General features: G+C 38.1%; 1 protein-coding gene across 3 annotated transcripts in view; it reads left to right on the top strand.

Annotated features, from left to right (window-relative positions):
* The window catches only part of TMTC4 (transmembrane O-mannosyltransferase targeting cadherins 4), a 78,493-nt gene extending 61,497 nt beyond the window's left edge, over window positions 1-16,996 (top strand). For all 3 annotated transcript variants that reach the window (XM_038759307.1, XM_038759308.1, XM_038759306.1), the window contains 7 exons: window positions 1,470-1,549; window positions 1,707-1,814; window positions 1,894-2,035; window positions 5,603-5,717; window positions 8,886-8,998; window positions 13,356-13,425; window positions 15,050-16,996. In XM_038759307.1, the coding sequence (XP_038615235.1) occupies window positions 1,470-1,549; window positions 1,707-1,814; window positions 1,894-2,035; window positions 5,603-5,717; window positions 8,886-8,998; window positions 13,356-13,425; window positions 15,050-15,207 (786 nt within the window). In that variant the 3' untranslated portion in view covers window positions 15,208-16,996. The remainder of the gene's footprint in view (window positions 1-1,469; window positions 1,550-1,706; window positions 1,815-1,893; window positions 2,036-5,602; window positions 5,718-8,885; window positions 8,999-13,355; window positions 13,426-15,049) is intronic.
* Window positions 16,997-18,683: the final 1,687 nt, after the last annotated feature.

Raw genomic sequence — 18,683 nt, 5'->3', positions numbered from 1 at the left:
ATTGGTCACCCAAAGCATTTGACCAAACAAACATGTTTTCCATGAATGAAGATAATTCAAAGTCTTTAAAAATGTTTATTGTGCTGATCAATTTTGTGACAAATATTATATTACTTTAAAGGTAAAAGATAATTCATCCCATCATAGTTGTATATGTTGCCAACTTGTACGTACTTCCCAAGCGCTTAGTGCAGTGCTCTGCACACAGTAAACGCTCAATAAATACAATTGATTGATTGATTGATTACCTGATTCAAGTTACTAGTTCGAAGTGGTTTATATGATTGATGCCAGAATTTAGTACTTTAACAATGTTTTATCATTTAAATGTTTTACTCTGCACTTTACTCAAGTTCACCAAGGCAGATAAATTATTCTAATATCCTAAAGCCATGTGGGATTGCAAACACTGCAGGGACACATAAAATGAGTGTTTCATTTCTTTAATATTTCCCAAGAGAAACCCCTGATGTTTCTGTCAATTACGTGGTGGTGATAGATTTATGTGCTATGAGAAGGCATTATGCTCCAGTATAACACCTTCCAGTGCCATTCTAGCAGCTGAATCAAGTAAACTATCCATGATACTGGGGGCAATTTTTTAGTAGGCCTCAGTATTGAAAATGTGGGAGAGTATAGATTGTCTTCAGGCTTCTATAAGATTTTCAACTAGTTATTTAGAAAACTGCTGGTCTTATTTAAGAAGTGTGTGCTTTCAACTTTGGCATTAGCGTTGTGCCATCCTGCCATTAGCTACAAAAAGCTGCCTGTACTGCAGAGGGCAGGTGAACTCCTCTGGACCTTTTATTTAGAAAATGGATTTTCTTTTTTATATAAGAAAGGAAAGCAGCAGGAGTTTGAGGTTGGAAGAGACTTGAGCCTTGCCGAAATCTGAAGAGGAGTTGTATGTGTATTCTTGTTTCTGCAACTACAACTAGCAAGTGAGCTGCAGCCGTCTTCAGTCCTTTTGAGCTTTGAAGGATGGTGAAAAATTGCACCCCGGTGTAAGGGGCCACATTAGAAAGACTTAGGACAGATTTTTCTGTTTACAGTTTGAAGCTGAAGGCCATACCAACACTTAAATAAAGGGGATGCAGAGACTTTGTTAGAGCAAAATCATTCTGTGAACAAAACTGACTGTCAGGAAGAGTAGACTGGGGAGGAAGAGGAACCTGGAAAAAATTGTGGGGGGGGGGGGGGTAGCAGAAGAGTTTCTCTCCCAGAGAGGAAGAGAAAGGGGCCTATTTTGAGGACTAGACCAATAGTTGATATGTACTCCCTTTCTTCCCAATTTAACTAAATTCTTACCATTCAAAATCCCAAAGTTCATGCTTGTTGTATGAAGACACATTATCATTCAGAATCCCAAAGCCGATACTTTTTGGTAAGAAGACACATTAGACATCAAGTAAGTGGTCAGAAAAACATGATTTCTATTTAGGATAATTGTTTATATTCTCTATTTTCAGGTGCACTACAATGTGGGGAAAAATTTGGCGGATAGAGGCAACCAAACTGCAGCAATCAAATATTACAGGGAAGCCGTAAGGTACCAAGAGATAAGGTTCTACTAAAATGACCATTTTCACTTTCTTGGCTTAGAAACATTTCAAGCTTTGCTCCTCCAACTACCAAATACTGCATTTCACAAGTGTAACAGAAAATGAAGAAAAGTGATCGATTCTTTTTTTCTTCTCCATTCCCAGATTGAACCCAAAATATGTTCATGCCATGAATAATCTTGGCAATATCTTGAAAGAAAGGAACGAACTCCGAGAAGCAGAAGAGTTACTCTCTCTTGCTGTACAAATTCAGTAAGTAAAAGCATTTTCCGTCATTATAGCAACAGTCTTGAATTTCAGCTTCTGAAGCGTTTTCTTCGAATATTCCTAGGCCAGACTTCGCTGCTGCATGGATGAATCTAGGCATCGTGCAGAATAGCTTGAAAAGGTTTGAAGCTGCTGAACAAAGCTACTGGACAGCCATTAAACACAGAAGAAAATACCCAGACTGTTACTACAATTTAGGCCGTTTGGTAAGTTCCTGTTAATTATGTATTTTTTTCGGAAGGGAGGGTTTTATTTTTCTTCTATGTAAATGGGAATTTGAATTTAATTTAAGTTGCTCTAAACTGATCAAGTGAGAGCATAAGTGCACCTAGAAGAGGGGTGAGCCACTTACCCACCTTTGTCTTCCCACACCCTGGGGTAGTGGTGTGAAAGGAAAAAGGGGACTACATTTTCACCGTAGTTAATGCCTGGCTTCAGACAGCCGTGGAGGGCAAGACCTGCTGACTGTATCCACAGCTGCCTTACTTTCAGCCAGATTTGAACTGTGGTAGGTGAAACTGCAGCTCCTAGAAGCCAACTGACCTGGGCCCAATCCATGGACCATATTTTCCCACCTCTGAATTAGCCAATGAACTATACAAAGAAAATCTTTTTCGTCCTTAGACCCTCCAGAGTCCCATAAAACACGTTGTTCTCCAAGAACAAATGCACAGTACCGTTAGTTTCTGTCTTTAAAATGTAAATTAATGGAAACAGTGTAGTAAAACAAACATTTTTATCCAAGTGTATGCTTTTCATGCCATCAATTTCTCTTTGAAGAACTTAGATCAGTAAAAACAGATGGTAAAACAAATCCATGTTCTTTTCATATTTTCTTCTGCCCCACAAGCCAACTGTATTTATCATTAGGGAGGCATTAATTTTTTGTGAGACTCTACTAAGAGCTATCCAAGACTGTGAGCCCACTGTTGGGTAGGGACTGTCTCTGTGTGTTGCCAATTTGTACTTCCCAAGCGCTTAGTACAGTGCTCTGCACATAGTAAGCGCTCAATAAATACGATTGATTGATTTCTCTTTCAGTAAAGGGAAAAAGAAAAAAAAATCCCAGCTTTGCAGGAAGGGTGGACTATTGGTGAATTTCTGTAGGTAAACTGCTTCAAGATGATGTAGTGAAAAACAATAAACTAATCGATTTTATGGGTTAGTTTATCTTATTTTTATTATTCTAGGAGAGATGTCTTACAGCTTATGACAAAAAAATAAAACCAACCCAAAATTTTGCCTAGAGTAAAACAAGTATTTAGGGTCTCCTTTCATCCCCCTTCATCTCCAAATATAGCTGGAAGTCTAGTTTTTAAATGCTCTTTGGTGTATATATTATACAAGTCATAGGATATTAGGCTGGAATGGGCCTCTAAATATTGTGTATTTCAGCCTTCAGTTTCCAAACATGTTTGCCCTTAAACCCATCTTGAACAAATTGGTATCTTTCCAAAATTAAATCTTGCTATGGAAAAATGCTTTTGTGTGTGTGTGTTTGTGTGTGCATTTCAGTGTCCCTTTCTAATACTTAACAACGCTTGCAGAAGAATCTTCCCTCTCAGGCCTCTTCCTTCTGTTATTTAAATCTATTTATTTGTATTCTTGTCAGGCAGCATGACAAATGCCAGTAGTAGTTTGTCAATTTCCAAATGATAAACTTTCATCAAAACTGTTAGAGGAACCCCCTAAACTCTCTGCTCTTTGAAGACCCTAAAAGGAGAACTGGTCACTGACATCACTGTTCCACACCCCAGAAATTCATGACTTTCCCCTACTGCCTTCAGCCTTATTTTAATGACCACTAGCATACATAACCAAGCAGTTTGGGGAAACTTAAAAACAAGAACCCATGTTGCCCTGAGTTCCAAATAACTCACGCATGGTGTCTGCTTGTGCGCAACATGTAAAGTGAGTATTAACTGAAGCCCAGTGGAGTTCTACATGCAGATCTAGAAGAAAATGCTGGTTTAATTGAGCTGCCTGTTTCTGTGATTTCTTCTTTTTTTTTTTAACTTTTCACCTCATTTGTGTCATTTAAGAAAAAATTGCTGCTGTTTTAGTTTCAAGTGGAGACATACTAAAAATTCTGACAGCATCATGAGCAAATCAGCATTAGCAAATGTCTCCATAATTCATTAAATTTCTCTTTTCCCTGCATAATGTGTCACTTACTTGCCGTGTAGGTCATAAGGCAAGTCAAAATGTTGCCATTGCCCAGTGTAAAAAGGACAGATTAGACAGTTTGTTCTAGAATATGCATAATCCTTAAACTGATACACTGCTATCACCTTACCAATACAATAGTTTAAAGAAGCCAGCTGCATCAACATGAGGTGAGCCTTAAATCTGAGTTGGAAAGTGCAAATGAGAGCCCCCAAAATCTCTCATTTTCCTGTCATTGTAGTCTATTAATAAAATCAATACATTTCCTTAAATGTATGCTACTGATTAACAAGTCCCCAAATGTGTTTTTTTGTTTTTTGTTTTTTTTTAGTATTTGTCTTTTTAAAAAATATTTTCCATTCCTCACTAGGATGTAAATTTGGGGAGTTTAAAAAGAATATATAATTCAGGAGATAATTTTTGAAGTTTTTATTGTTTGTTTCAAAATTTGGCATTGTCAAATTGACATTTGTTTTTATGAATCACACATGACAAAATCTGTATAACAAATGTTTCTTGGATTTTACTCCTTTCCAAGGTTCTGCAAGTGACAAAGATAGCCAAACAAATGCTTCCAATACCAGCTACTTGTGAGCATGTGTAATAGTTTTAAGGCAGCTTTACTTAAAACAGGATATCATGCCAGCATCAGTCTAAATTTAATGATACCCTAATCTTGGTTTGAGGTTAGCCCTAAATACTTGAACTAGAAAAACACACACAAATGAGATAAAAACTGACTCCAGGACCACATTACCCAAAGAAACTCCTGGGTCTTTATTAGGTGGGGAGAAGGGAAATATTCGAGAAAAACATTTCATTCATTCATTCATTCAATCGTATTTATTGAGCACTTACTGTGTGCAGAGCACTGTACTAAGCGCTTGGGAAGTACAAGTTGGTGACATAGTGACGGTCCCTACCCAGCAATGGGCTAATATTTGTCACATTCAAAATTGAAAACAGAAGTTCTGCATGTCCCATGCTAAAATACATGTCAAGTCTATTGCAATGATGAAAATAGTGACAATTCACTACATACATTTTAAATAGATATAAATTGTTAGGGGAAAAATGTTAAGAAATACAACAAAAATGTAGGGGCCTGGGAGTTTAGTCCTAATCTTTAAGTAATTATTTGGGGGTTAAAAATTGGGTTATTTGGGTAAAACCCTGTAAAGTCCACGTATTACTCAGTTTTCAAAACAAAAAAAAGCTGAATACTGCTAATAAAATCCTGGTCATTTTACAGTTCAATTTGAAATATATGCAAAGGTGCAGCTAAACTAAGAGTACGGATTGACACCTCAAGCCATAAAACTTTAACAAAGCTTTAATATACTCTTCTCAGTGAGCTTTTTGTAAACTGTGAAGTTAGGGGTTCCTAAGATAAAGAAGAGAAATAGTCTTGCCATAAAAGGGAGAAGAATATCTTAGTTTCTTTTTATTCATAGATTGCAATACAATTTGTTTTCATTATGTAAAAGTGTATATTATTCATTTTTTAAACTGAAAAAGACCAAATCTTGCTTTAATGCTCTGGCTAGATTTTAAAAGGAGGTAATCAAACTAGAATGCTAAATTGTAGTTGGTTGCTTTACTTTCAGTATGCAGACTTGAATCGTCACATAGATGCATTGAATGCATGGAGAAATGCTACAGTTCTGAAACCAGAACACAGTTTGGCTTGGAACAATATGATTATCCTGCTTGATAATACAGGTACAGAACTGTGCTTGAACAGTCGGCTTAAAGTCCTTTAGAAGAAAGGTGCTATTTGAATCCAAGGTATAGAATCGAACAATGTTACCTTCAAGACAGAAGTTATAGATTTATTGTTTTTTACATGATCTAGATTTTAGTTTACCAAGGAAGCAAAGATAAGAGTTTCCCTCGACAGTTTTTTAGAAATGAGACCAAAATCTTTTTTTTTTAAATGGGGCTCCTTGGGCCTCCCCTTGACGAGGAAGAGTATTATTTTTATGCGAAATAGAAAAGATGAAACGTGCTTTAAGTTACTGTTACTTCTGTGAGGCCATCTAAACAGGAAGTAATCAAGTGACTCTTTGTCATTCTGGAAGGATCCTATCAAGGAGATTCTGTCCTTGGTCCAGTTCTCTGGTGCCTGGGACGAAAGAATTGAAAGCTAATATTGGAAGAAAGGACTAGAATTGGGCAGATCAGAGGAAATGGTCCTTCAGAAACCCAAAGAAATTTAGTAGGAATGAGTCTAAGGTGCCTTCCCTGACTAACCCTTGTTTTCTCTACTCCCTCTTTCCTTGTGCATTGCCTATACACTTGGAGCTGTACTTTTTAAGCACTTAATATTCACCCCACCCTCAGCCTCGAAGCATTTGTGTACATAGCCATAATTTATTTTAATATCTGTCTCCCCCTCTAGACTGTTAAGGTCATTATAGGCAGGAAATTTGCCCACCATCTCTGTTGTATTGTCCTCTCCCAAGTGCTTAGTACAGTGCTCTGCACACAGTAAGCACTCAGTAAACACCAATGACTGATTTGATTGGGAGATTAACAGAAAACTATCATTAATTCAAGATGGGGAAAGATAGGTAGGTAATAATAATGATGGCATTTATTAAGCACTTACTATGTGCCAAGCACTGTTCTAAGCGCTAGGGTAGATATAAGGAAATCAGGTTGTCCCACGTGGGGCTCACAGCCTTAATCCCCATTTTACAGATGAGGTAACTGAGGCAAGAGAAGTTAAGTGACTTGCCCAAAGTCACACAGCTGACAATTGGAGCCAGGATTTGAACCCATGACCTCTGACTCCAAAGCCGTGCTCTTTCCACTGAGCCACGCTGGTGCAAGTTGAACAGGAATAAATCTGGGATATGTAGCTGACCAGCAGCTAAATATGTCAGACATAAGCCAATATGGTATTGGGATGAGGCAGTAAGACTAAGACATGCAAGTGAAATAATTTCACCATGTCCTACACTGGTCAAATTATTTTTGGAGTTTGTGTCCAGTTTTGATCCCTGCATTTTAAAGAAAATTTAGATCAGCTGGAGTCCCGAGAAGAGCAACCAAGATAATGAAAGCATTTGCACTTGGGTACTACCACCTCCACCTCCCTGTGCACTTATATATAAATCTTCATATTTTATTGCTTTCCCATACCTGTAATTTAGTATCTCTTAGTTCCGTGAAGGCAGGATCATGTCTAGTAACTCAGTTGAACTCTCCAGAACACTTAGTACAATGCTCTTCACAGCATAAGCACTCAGTAAATACTATTGACTGATGAGGTGCCATAAAACAGGTGTGAAGAATTTGGGATTATTTCAGCTAGGGAAGGCCGTAGGGTAACTTGATAACTGTCTTCAAGAGTATGAAGGGTGTTTATGGGGCAGTTGAAGGTAGTTGTGCTTCATGTCACTGAGAACTGCTCAAAAGCAAATGCCTAGACTAAAGCAGGAGAAATTTTATTTAGACATAAAACAAAACTTTTTGACTGTCAGGGTGATTAAGATCGGGGATCTTTCAGGAAAGAATTGAAACTGTTTTTCCTGTAAATGTTAGGCACCTGCCTCCAGTCAGAGGGCTTGGCTCTTCCAGCTCTTATGATTCTTTAATGCTAAAATCTTCCTAATGATAATTATATTAACAAAAATGATTAATTTCATTTGCTAACTTTAAAAATGAGCTAGATGACTAAAGGGACAAAAGTTTTTATTTCTAACTGATATCTAAATATATATTATGTTGATACCAATATTTGTCAGTGAGGGTAGAAATTGATTTTAAATTTAGGTGAATATTTTCCAATTTGTTGAGAGGATCCATCTTCCAGAAAGAAAAGGTGAAAGATGTTTTGGCAGCAGTCCACATAAATAATACCACATCCTTTGTCAAAACCTCTGTGATAGGGAACAAAGAGATTCAGGGAAAAGAAAAACCCTTAACTGAGCATGCCTGGCCTTAAACCAGAGGTCAGATTAAAATGAATAGGGCAGAGAGGATTTTGAGAAAGCCAAAAAAGAGAGTTCTGACTGACTGGGAATTCTGTTAAGAGGTGTTCTGGATGGTTCAGAAGCGAAGAAAGGGACTTTGAAAATCAAGATAGTCAAAGGAAGTAGGGCCTGGGAGAAAGGGAATCTGGGATTAAGAAGTTAGCAGGTAAAAGTGCTAAGAACCAGAAAACAGAGGGATGCATATGACAGGGAAGAGAAGAGTGAAATGCGAGCTGTTAGGTTTATTGAGAATTCTTGGTGGGTTTCAAATAGGCTATGACTTACGCTACGCATATAGTTGTCACAGTTGTGCTGAATCTATTAAGAAGCTTTTGTATCTTCATCTCTCTGTTCTTATGGGTATATGTGTTGAGACCAAAATAATTCAGAAACCTGAAATGGGGGAGAGGGTTAGAATAGCCTTTTTTTTAGGTTTCCTTTCATCTCAACTCTCAAGTGAATTTTACATCTCAAGCTTTGCAATAATAGAAACAGGGAGAATATTACAGAATACTATATATTTAAAAGTTTCCAGAATCAAGTGAAGGCCCCTGAAAACTGTGCTCCATTCACAATATATGATAACAGAAGAGATTCTTTCATTCTTTCTGTGTATGGTGTGAAGGCCTTTAATATCAAAATTTAGTTAAGAGTATGCCACCCATGCTAGAGAAAGATGTATGAATGATTCAGAGATGTTAAATATATTTTGCCAGTAGAAAATGTACACCATTGAGTTTTTTATACAGTATTCTAAATGCTTTTTCTGCAGTTCATGTAGTTTTAATTTACTCATAAGCATTATGTATAATTCATTTGCCTGCTTGTAGTTGTGGGCTGAAATTCTAGCTTGATTTAAAAGTAGTTCTTTTTACTTTTTTCCCCTTAATCTTCCCTTTCGTACTCTCAGGTAATCTAGCCCAAGCTGAAGCAGTTGGGAGAGAGGCACTGGAATTAATTCCTAATGATCATTCCCTTATGTTTTCTTTGGCAAATGTGCTGGGGAAATCTCAGAAATACAAGGTATGTCAACTGTAATTCATTTTTCCTACAGTTTACTGCAGATCTGACAGAACCATAAATGAATATCTCCCGTATTAAGCCCTGAGGTGTAGGACTAAAGTGAAAACCAGAAAGGAGAAAACTGCCCCATTCTCAAGCCCTGGAAACTGGATATAGCTTCAAGTGCCTGGGCAAGAACATACCCAGGGCAGGTCCTCTATCAATTTGCTTCCTGGAGAAATTTCACAAAAACAAATCTCTAGGTAACAAGATATTACCTGTCATCAGAATTCACTACCAATACTCCAACCTGAAAGGGGAATAGAAGCCCAAGGCGAAGGCTGGGCAATTTACAAGCCATGAGAAGAAAATGCCCTACTTAATGGTAGCGTCCTCATTTTCTGTAATGGGCTACTTGAGAAGGAAAAAGCCAAGTGCAGTAATGGACATACTGTCAGAAATGCCTCCCAGATGGCTTAGCAGTGTCTCAAACAGCTGTGTCTCTCCGGCACAAAGGTGTGCGATTTTGCTTGTAAATGAGCCAAAGCTTTGGTTTTGTTTGTGAGGTGGTATCTTTGACAGAGAATAAGAAACCTTCTGTGAGTGAATTTCCTTGTTCCCACTGTCTCCAGATTTCTCCCCATCTGAGGTAAGTTCAGGGCTTTGTACATAGTAAGCACTTAACAAATGCCAAAATTATTATTATTATTTTAGAGGAGATGGCTAACTTGGGAGACTTATAAGGTTCTTACTTTTAAAGTTCAATCTTTAATGAAAGAACGAAAAAAGCACAGCCTCACATCGTCCGCGAACTGGGGATTAGTTCAGAGTACCTTGTGAATGGAAAGCAGGTGAACTCTGAATTCAGTATGTTTGCATTTGAGCTAATTTCCTAATAAATGAAAGGATTTCCTACGGTCCCAGGGACCTTTCAAACTGCTATTCAATTGTCTTTCACAACTTGCAGTTGTAGTTGTTTGCTGTCTTTCATGGAGATATTACAAATGCTAATTTTCTTTGTAACTGGTATGTAGTTACTACCATTTTCTAATCCCTTTAACGTGCTTTTATTTTTCTCAGATGACAGCAAATTGGAAACTCATTTTTACTGGGGGAGAAAGGAAAGACAAATGCTAGTACAATAATAATAATGTGTGTCAAGCACTGTTCTAAGCACTGGGGTAGATACAAGTTCACCAGGGTGGAAACAGTCCCTATCCCACATGAGGCTCACACTCTTAATCCCCATTTTACAGATGAGGTAACTGAGGCACAGAGAAATTTAGTGTCTTGCCCAAGGTTACAGAGCAGCAAGTGGCAGAGCTGGGATTGGAACCCACGTCCTCCTGACTCCCAAGGCCTGTGGTCTATCACTAAGACATGCTGCTTCTCATCTTATGCCTTTTTGACCTTGGGAGGAAACATCTACCCAGCTCTCTTTGTCAGCCTTGAGTATAAAGGTGTTGGTTTTGCCTGGAGATTTAGCTAGCATAAATTTTTACAATAAATAATATTTATTGAACACTTGTTCTGGACAGAGTACTATGATAGGCACTTCAGAGAGTACAGTAGAATTAGTAGACAAAGTCAGCTGTCAATGATTTTACAATCTTGCTAGGGAAACAAACTAAAATAAAGTACATGGAGGGGAAGCAACAAAGTTTAAAGATATGTACATAAGTGTTACTGGTGAGAGAAGAGTGATGAATAGCCAAGTGGCTGGAAGGTGAGAATTCAAGAGCATAGGTGATGAGGAAGTGTTGAAGTGGCGGCTGGAGAGATGATAGATTAATCATAGAGGGCATCTTGGAGGAGATGTGATTTCAGGGGGGCTTTGGAGATGGGTAGATTGAGGGTCTGCCCAATGTGAAGGTAGAGAGAGCTCCAATTAGGAAGAGGGAAGGCATGAGCAAGAAATATCAATAGCAAGAGAGACAAGAATGAGACATACTCAATTGCCTAACTCATGCTAGATTTTTCTAAAATCCCTATACCTGAAAAATGGCTTATCTTTGGGGTACTGTTACCTCACCTGGAACTCTCTTAACATAGCACTTTGCTCCTCCAGATATAGTTGAAAATCCTTTTAAGGTGGGAATAAAACAGACCAGTTTCCCCCCACATTTGGGGTGCACCCTAAAGTGGGATAGCTGGAAAAACACATTATAGGAGACAAGCTATGAGACTTGGGTCTGAGGAATTGTAATGAGTTTTGTGAGGAGGAAAAAAAATAATTATGTTTAATTGTAGAATGCCTAGAATCAGATCATAAATACCAGGTATATATTAAATGATGCTGAACAGAAATTTAGAGTTGAATACCTCTCTTTCAAAATGTTGTCTTCTTGCTTGAGGCTATTTATTAAGCAGACAGATTCAGACAAGAGGGTCTGGAGGCGGTGAGGAAAGGAAACAGCAGGGGAATAGGAGAGAACGGAGAGAAGAGGGTGGACAGATGGGAACGAAGAGAAGGGGAAGAGAGTAGGAGGGATGTGTTTTTTCTTGTTGAGAGACAAAGAGGGACTTAAAGGCCTGGAAGTAGCTGAAAACAAGGAAGTAGGAAGCAGTAGAGAGAATGAAGCAATGGGGGACTAAGCATGTTAGCTGAGTTGTGAAAACATGTTATCTGGGAATTTTGGGGGTTGGAGACAGGTTAGAAGGGCAGGGGATTTACAATACCTTTCCTCAGATTCTAAAACTCCAAGCCTTTGATTTCAATCAACTGTGACCCAGATTTGTCAAAATGTGACTTTCAACTTTTAGATTTGACTACAGTTTGATTTTTGTGATTCTTTGTCCTTTAAAATGGTGGATAGTAGGGTATTCTAACAGCTGTTACATACTGAGCTGAAGTTATTTAACCAAAAGCAAGGAGGGCAGAGGGAGTGTTTTCAGAATACTATACAAGAAAGCTTCAAACAATGTGGCATCTCAGCTGAAATCTGGATGTCACGTCCCACAGATAGACCAGCCTGGTGCACAGCATTCGAGAAAAAGAGTGGCTCTTTCCAAACAGAAACTTTTTAAGGATCAGGAGACAAGGAGGTAAAAGCAAAAACAACACTAGGTCTTAACAAGCACCTAACAAACAGCAGCAGTGATCAGTCATTCATTCATTCAATCATATTTATTGAGTGCTTATTGTGTGCAGAGCACTGTACTAAGCGCTTGGGAAGTACAAGTTGGCAACATAGAGAGACGGTCGCTACCCAACAGTGGGTTCACAGTCTAGTCATTGTATGTGCACAGTGGAGTCGACTGAGGACCTCACATTGTGCTTTTCAGCCAAATGTGAATATGTGTAGGTTAATTTCAGTGTCAGTAGCATCCTCCTGGAGTCTGAAAGACCATTGTGTGAGAGAGAGAGAGATAGAGAGAGTCAGGGGTGACAGTCATAGTATTTTAAAATATCTCTCAGTTATGCTTTTCTAACCTCCCTTTTCACACTCTCATTTATTTTTTCTTTCATCTACTGATTTTCTTACTTTGAAATCTGAATCCCCTTTATTCCTTCATAGCTTACTTTCTAACCGTACCTGGCTTTTGACCCTCCTGCATTCATCTCTTCCCTGGCATGGAACTCCACCCCTTCAAATCCACCTTCTCTATGCAGGTTTCCTGTTCCTGACATCGGAGGCTTCTGAAACTCATCCATTTTTCCTGACAGGAGCCATCATGATTATTTCTGGAAATTCCCTAAAGTACCAGCCTCCCTATCATTTGGAGAATTTTCTCAAAGTGTACTATTAAAAAAAAAAAAAAAAACACTGGCTGTCAGTTTATAATCTTAAGGATTTTTCTGAAAATCACCTGATACATCATTTAATAAGCACCCGATATGCAATGATGGTACTGTAATTTGTTCATTCCATATGAAAGAGATTATTGCAATTTAGCAATGCAACCTCCTGTGAGAGGACAGGCAGGGGGGTTGGAAAAAAACTCTAAAGTAGTATGGAATGGCTGTTTGGAATGGTGGGTAGCACAGTGCTTTCTTCCTCCTACAATAGGAGCACCATATTCTACTTATCAGTTAATGCTCCCGACTCTTAATACCCTTTCTCTCCTAAATGAAGCAAGAGAATGATGCTAACCATTGCTCTTCCCTTCCAACAGCATGGGGATCTTGCCACATTGACTTTCTGCCCTTTTTTGGCTCTTTTAGTTCATCTGAAAATCAGTTTGGAAAGTGGGAGGGTCATGGGAGTTCTTAAGGGTCCTCTGGAGGAAAATGTTTGAGAATCACTGGTCTTTTCATGTCTATATAAAATAAATATATCAAAGCTATAAATATCTAATCTATAATCTATAAAGTTAGCAGCCCTTTACTCAGCATTTACAAGTACACTGAATTTTGGCATCTCATTTATTTACTTAGGAATCTGAAGCTTTATTCCTCAAGGCGATTAAATCCAATCCAAATGTTGCAAGTTACCATGGTAATTTGGGTAAGGAACTCTTTGACTTAACTTCTAATAAAGTATGCTTGTTTATTAGAAAGGGTGGTATTTTAAAGTGCTTGAGTATAGTTTTGTATAGCCCTACAAAAATAGGAAGTAGAAAATGAATGCTTATAGATTTCTTTCCTGGTAAATTTTGTTTCTTGTTTTCCATTGTTTTAGAAGTGAGAAATTTTAGTTCTTGGAGGCTGGAAACCTATCTTTGACTTCCACCCTGAGCATATAAATTGATGTTGATAAGTCTATCAAGAAGCATCATGGCCTATTATCAAGAGCACAGGCTTGGGAGTCAGAGGACGTGGGTTCCCAGCCCGTCTCTGCCACTTGTCTGCTGTGTGACCTTCAGCAAGTCACTTCACTTCTCTGTGCCTGTTACCTCATCTGTAAAATTGAGATTAAGACCGTGAGCCCCATGTGAGACAACCTGATTATGTACCCCAGCACTTAGAACAGTGCTTGGCACATAATAAGCCCTTCACAAATACCGTAATTAGTATTATGATTATTATTGTCTGGTGGTCTCAGCTTCTCTTTTGGTACATAGAGACTTCCATACTCCATCAGAGAAAAATCACCAAAATAATAACGGAAAATATGCTTCAAATAGTTGTGAGTTTGCCCTATAATAGACTAGATCGTATTTGCCCCTTCAAGGAATAGCTGTATTTTGCTGGCCCAAAATCTCTCAGTTCTAAGCCATTTGAGAGAACCAACAATTGATGGTTCCAGTTTGGGTTTTTTTGCTTCCATGGTTCCAGGATTCATTCATTCAGTTATATTTATTGAGTTCTTTTTTGTGCAAAGCACTGTACTGAGTGCTCCAACCTTGCCCTTGATTCTGTTCACACATAGAGGTGATATTGTGCCACCGGGCGGGCAGAGAACATTTCACTGAAAATAAATGTGCTTTAAGAAGCAGCTGGCCTAGTGGAAAGCGCACAGCCCTGGAAGGGTAGGGACCGTCTCTATATGTTACCAACTTGTACTTCCCAAGCGCTTAGTACAGTGCTGTGCACACAGTAAGCGCTCAATCAATACAATTGAATGAATGAATAGAAGTCAGAGGATCTGGGTCCTAAATCACAGCTATCGTATGATCCTGGGCAAGTCACTAAACTTCTCTGTGCCTATCCCATATGGGGACTAAATACCTTTTCTCCCACCCCATTAGACTGTGGGACAGAAACTGTGTCTGACTTGATTACCTTCTAGCTATCCCAGCTTAGCTTATAGGAAGCACTTAGCAAATACCTCAATCATTATTCTTATTTAATGTCACCATTAAAATAAGCAGGAGTCCTAGTGGAAATAAGGAATCAGGCTAAAAAGAAATTGAATTTGAATATTATGGCCACAGGTAGATGCTTAAAATTCTTGGCTCTTAATACTGGGAGAAGTAAGACTAAATAAAATAGTTAGGAAGCAACATTATCAGCGAATTCCTGGGGCAAATGTATATTTTAAATGCAAGCAGAATTTTCCAAGTACTAATTATTTTAGACGTCTATAGGCAATGCTGTTTTAATGTGTACTTTTCTGTCTTACACGTGATTAAAAGGATATCACATTATTCAGGGACATTGTTAATGAAACCTATTCTTTGCTATTGCAGCTGTGCTTTACCATCGCTGGGGAAATCTTGACTTAGCCAAGAAACACTATGAAGTGTCACTGAAGCTTGAGCCAACTGCACCAGGGACCAGGGAGAACTACAACCTCCTAATAAGAAAACTAGGACATTTGCAAAAGAAAGGCCTCGGATCTTTTTAAAAGCCAGTGCATGATGCATAGCTTAAAAATATTACATGGTTTATTTTAATCATGTAAGAACTCTAGTCATGGTTATTTATTTTGGGGGCTTCTTTTTAGAAAGCAGTTACAGCACCAGCAACACACACTTGAATGCGCAATCTGATTTTTGCATTGGAAATGTATTTTTCATCGGATTCAATTATAGGTTTTAAAACAACTGCGGAGTAAAGTCTTATTTTAATTAGGATGGAAAGAAGTATCGTGAACTATTTTTAAAGTCCAGAGAACCAAAATCTGCAGTAGTTGCCTAAGTAAAGTAGACCGCCACCATTAAACTGTGTGCTTTCTTGTCTTATGCTGTCGAGTCGTCTCCGACTCATAGCGACTCCATGGACGCATCTCTACCAGAACACCCCACCTCCACCTGGTAGTGTATCCATAGAGTTTTCTTGGTAAAAATATGGAAGTGGTTTCCTATTGCCTTTTTCTGTTAAACTTTGTACATCAGGACAAAGAAATGAGAAATGACTCGATTGACTTTCATGAGTAATTTACATGAATCATGAGTCTCTATTATATTTCAGCATTTTATTTAATTACAGGGGAAAACAGATTTGTCTTTAATCTCAAATTTGTATTTGGTACACTATGCACTGCCTTGTAATGAAATATTATTTTATAAATGCTTTTTCTTGGTTTTTTGAATAGTGTGCAAACAGAAAAGATTAGATTTTCCTCATGTCCCTTTTTTTTTTTTTTAGGAAGAAATTTGCTCATGCAATATTTGCAGTCTTCCTAAGTTGTGTGGTTATACTATGTAGGAAGTCATGGAAAATCCGTAGTAAACTGTTCAAGTCAGTGTGAAAACCCACTCCACCTTTGAGGAATGCAGGTTTCCTTTCCAACCATGATTTTGAGATGAGTTACATAAGTGTTCAAAGTTTACAGTTGCACTGCTTTGTGTAACTTAGCATTCTGTTCACATTAGGCTTGTTGCTATTACTGTGTCAGTAGTTTATTAACATAACACAGAGACCTTAATTATCACCATTTATCACTCTGCCACAATGAGTTTCTTGTTGTGTAATGCTCATCTTTGAAACCAAAGGACAACTGTACTATATAAGGCCAGTGAACTGCTCATCCAGTAACAACAAAACACCATGAGATTCAGTATTTGAGATACATAGTACTTTTGGCCATAAACTTTAAAAAAATTCTGGAAGCTATTTTTCCTTGTAAAATGAAAATCATTTTTACGTCACTTGGGCGTTCACCCACCCCGTGTGATGGTCGCTACATACCACCTAAGCCCTCTGTCCCATAAGAAACTGTATTTATGTTTATCCATGAATTCTTTCAGGAACCTTACCTCCAGAATTGTAACGTGTTATCTGATAGACCTTGAATGAAGATCACAGACTCCCTTTTCCCTATAGTATTTTTTTACCTTTTGAAAATTGTTTTGCCTAGCATCAAGAGGGCTGCAAACAGAAGTTTGAGTGGTGGGTTTTTAAATAGTTTTATAACTTATGCATCTGCTTTGAAAGTTGTGTATTTGAATGATTACAGGCACTGATTTTCCAAACCTGCACAAAACATTTTTCACCCAAAAAGAATCCACTTTTTTTTGGTTTTGTGGTGGTGAGAGAATTGAAATATCTTCTTATGTGCTTTTGACACAGAATGTAGCTGTCTTCATTGGTATGTACTGTTCGGGGTTTTTTTTTATTACCTTTTGTATGCTGTCAGCCTATTGGTTTATGCAGCTCTGTAAATCCTTACTTATTAAAGTCCTTTCACAAACCTTGTGCGGATAAGTCTTTCTAACTTTAAGACCTTAGAGGACCTCTCTACTGACTTAACTGCAGCTTTCTGTCTGACTTACCTTTGTCATTCTCTATAACTTGTGTGAAGCTTTTGTTGTCATGACACTGCTATGTGATTATGACTGTGCTTTCAAGACATATACAGAGGAAAGCATGCAGGGTGGTTATGAATTGCTTCTCAGAATCAAGAGAGTGCATGAACTCCCAATAAAAATTGAAGCAGACTGAGGTTAATTCCGGCTCCATTAGGGAAGTCATACGCACAGCCAAAAATTTTCATTGTCAAGGGAGAACGTAATGCTTTTTTATGATACTTGGTAAGCACTTACTGAGGAGGATTTAATCCTCATTTTTAAATGAAGTAACTGAGGCCCAGAGAAATGAAGTGACTTCCTCAAGGTCACACTGAAGACAAATGGCAAAGCCAGGATTGGAACCCAGGTTTTCTAAATCCCAGGCTTGTGCTCTTTCCACTAATAAGCATTTTTGCTGCTTTTTGCTACTTTTACATAGCTCCCTAGGTTTTCCTTTTATCCAGGAATGCACACAGATAAAGTAAATCAATAAGGCGAGCATGGCTTTGGGTAGAATCAGAGAATTTGATGGAAATAGACCAGTAAATTCTTACCAAATTCAAGGGCGTCAAAGTTAAGGAATGATGCAGCCTTCTGTACAGGCCAAGGAGGTTTCATCAGTTTAACCTGTAAGATACATTTGGTGAATTGTTGGTTCAATAGCATTGCAACATCTATTCTTCCAAGTTACACATCTTGCGTAGGTCCTACTAGTTGCCCCACTTTCTTCAAATTGTACTTTCCAAGTACTTAGCACAGTGCTCTGCACTCAGTAAGTGCTCAATAAATAATTGAATAGTAATTAATTTTTGCTTTAAAACAACTTGTTTCTCACTCAAATGTATTGAGCACTTACTGTGGGGAGAGCACTGTTCTAAGCGCTCAGTAGAGTATAATATAACAGAGTTGGTGGACCCATTCCCTGCCCACAGCTAGTTTACAGTCTAGAGGGGATGGCAGACATTAATATAAATTATGGATCTATACACAAGTGCTATGACGCTGAGGGCTATTATGGCCATTCCCTGTCATCTTTCCCTTTCTCTCCTGCCAGCTCCATCAGTTGACTGTATTTATTGAGTGTTTACTGTGTCCAGAACAGTGTCCTAAGTGCTTGGGAGAATACAAATATAAAAGTTAATAGACACATTCCCTGCCCACAGTGAGCTTACTATTCCCAATTCCCAAATCTTGCTATTGACATGTCAAACCTTTTAGAAGTAGGAAAAGGTTACTTCATTAGCAGATTTAAGACAGTAGTTTAATAACCAAACTTGCTAAGATTTGTCTACTTTCCTTCTCCACACTGGCAAACCTCTCTTATAAACTATTTTATTAGCAGTCCTCTGTACTTTTGAAAACATACTTGAAGCACAGTCTTTTACTTTGGAAGGGACAAAATGCTAGTTGAAACATTTAGGTGTAGTATCACCATTCCATTCAAAGATCTTATGTTTTTAAGGGAGTAAAAATCCCATTAAAACAACATAAATTAAAGCCTGCGAAGTTCTATGGTTTAAATTAAGTAGAATAAGTAGGATTTCTTCTAAAACAAAGATTTTTAAGTGGTGCAGTTGCCAACAAAATAAGC

Source organism: Tachyglossus aculeatus, chromosome 17 (genome assembly GCF_015852505.1).
Source record: "Tachyglossus aculeatus isolate mTacAcu1 chromosome 17, mTacAcu1.pri, whole genome shotgun sequence".
Classification (NCBI taxonomy): Eukaryota; Metazoa; Chordata; class Mammalia; order Monotremata; family Tachyglossidae; genus Tachyglossus; species Tachyglossus aculeatus.
The sequence above is the reverse complement of the archived record's forward strand: the minus strand, read 5'-3'. Positions and strand labels throughout refer to the sequence as shown.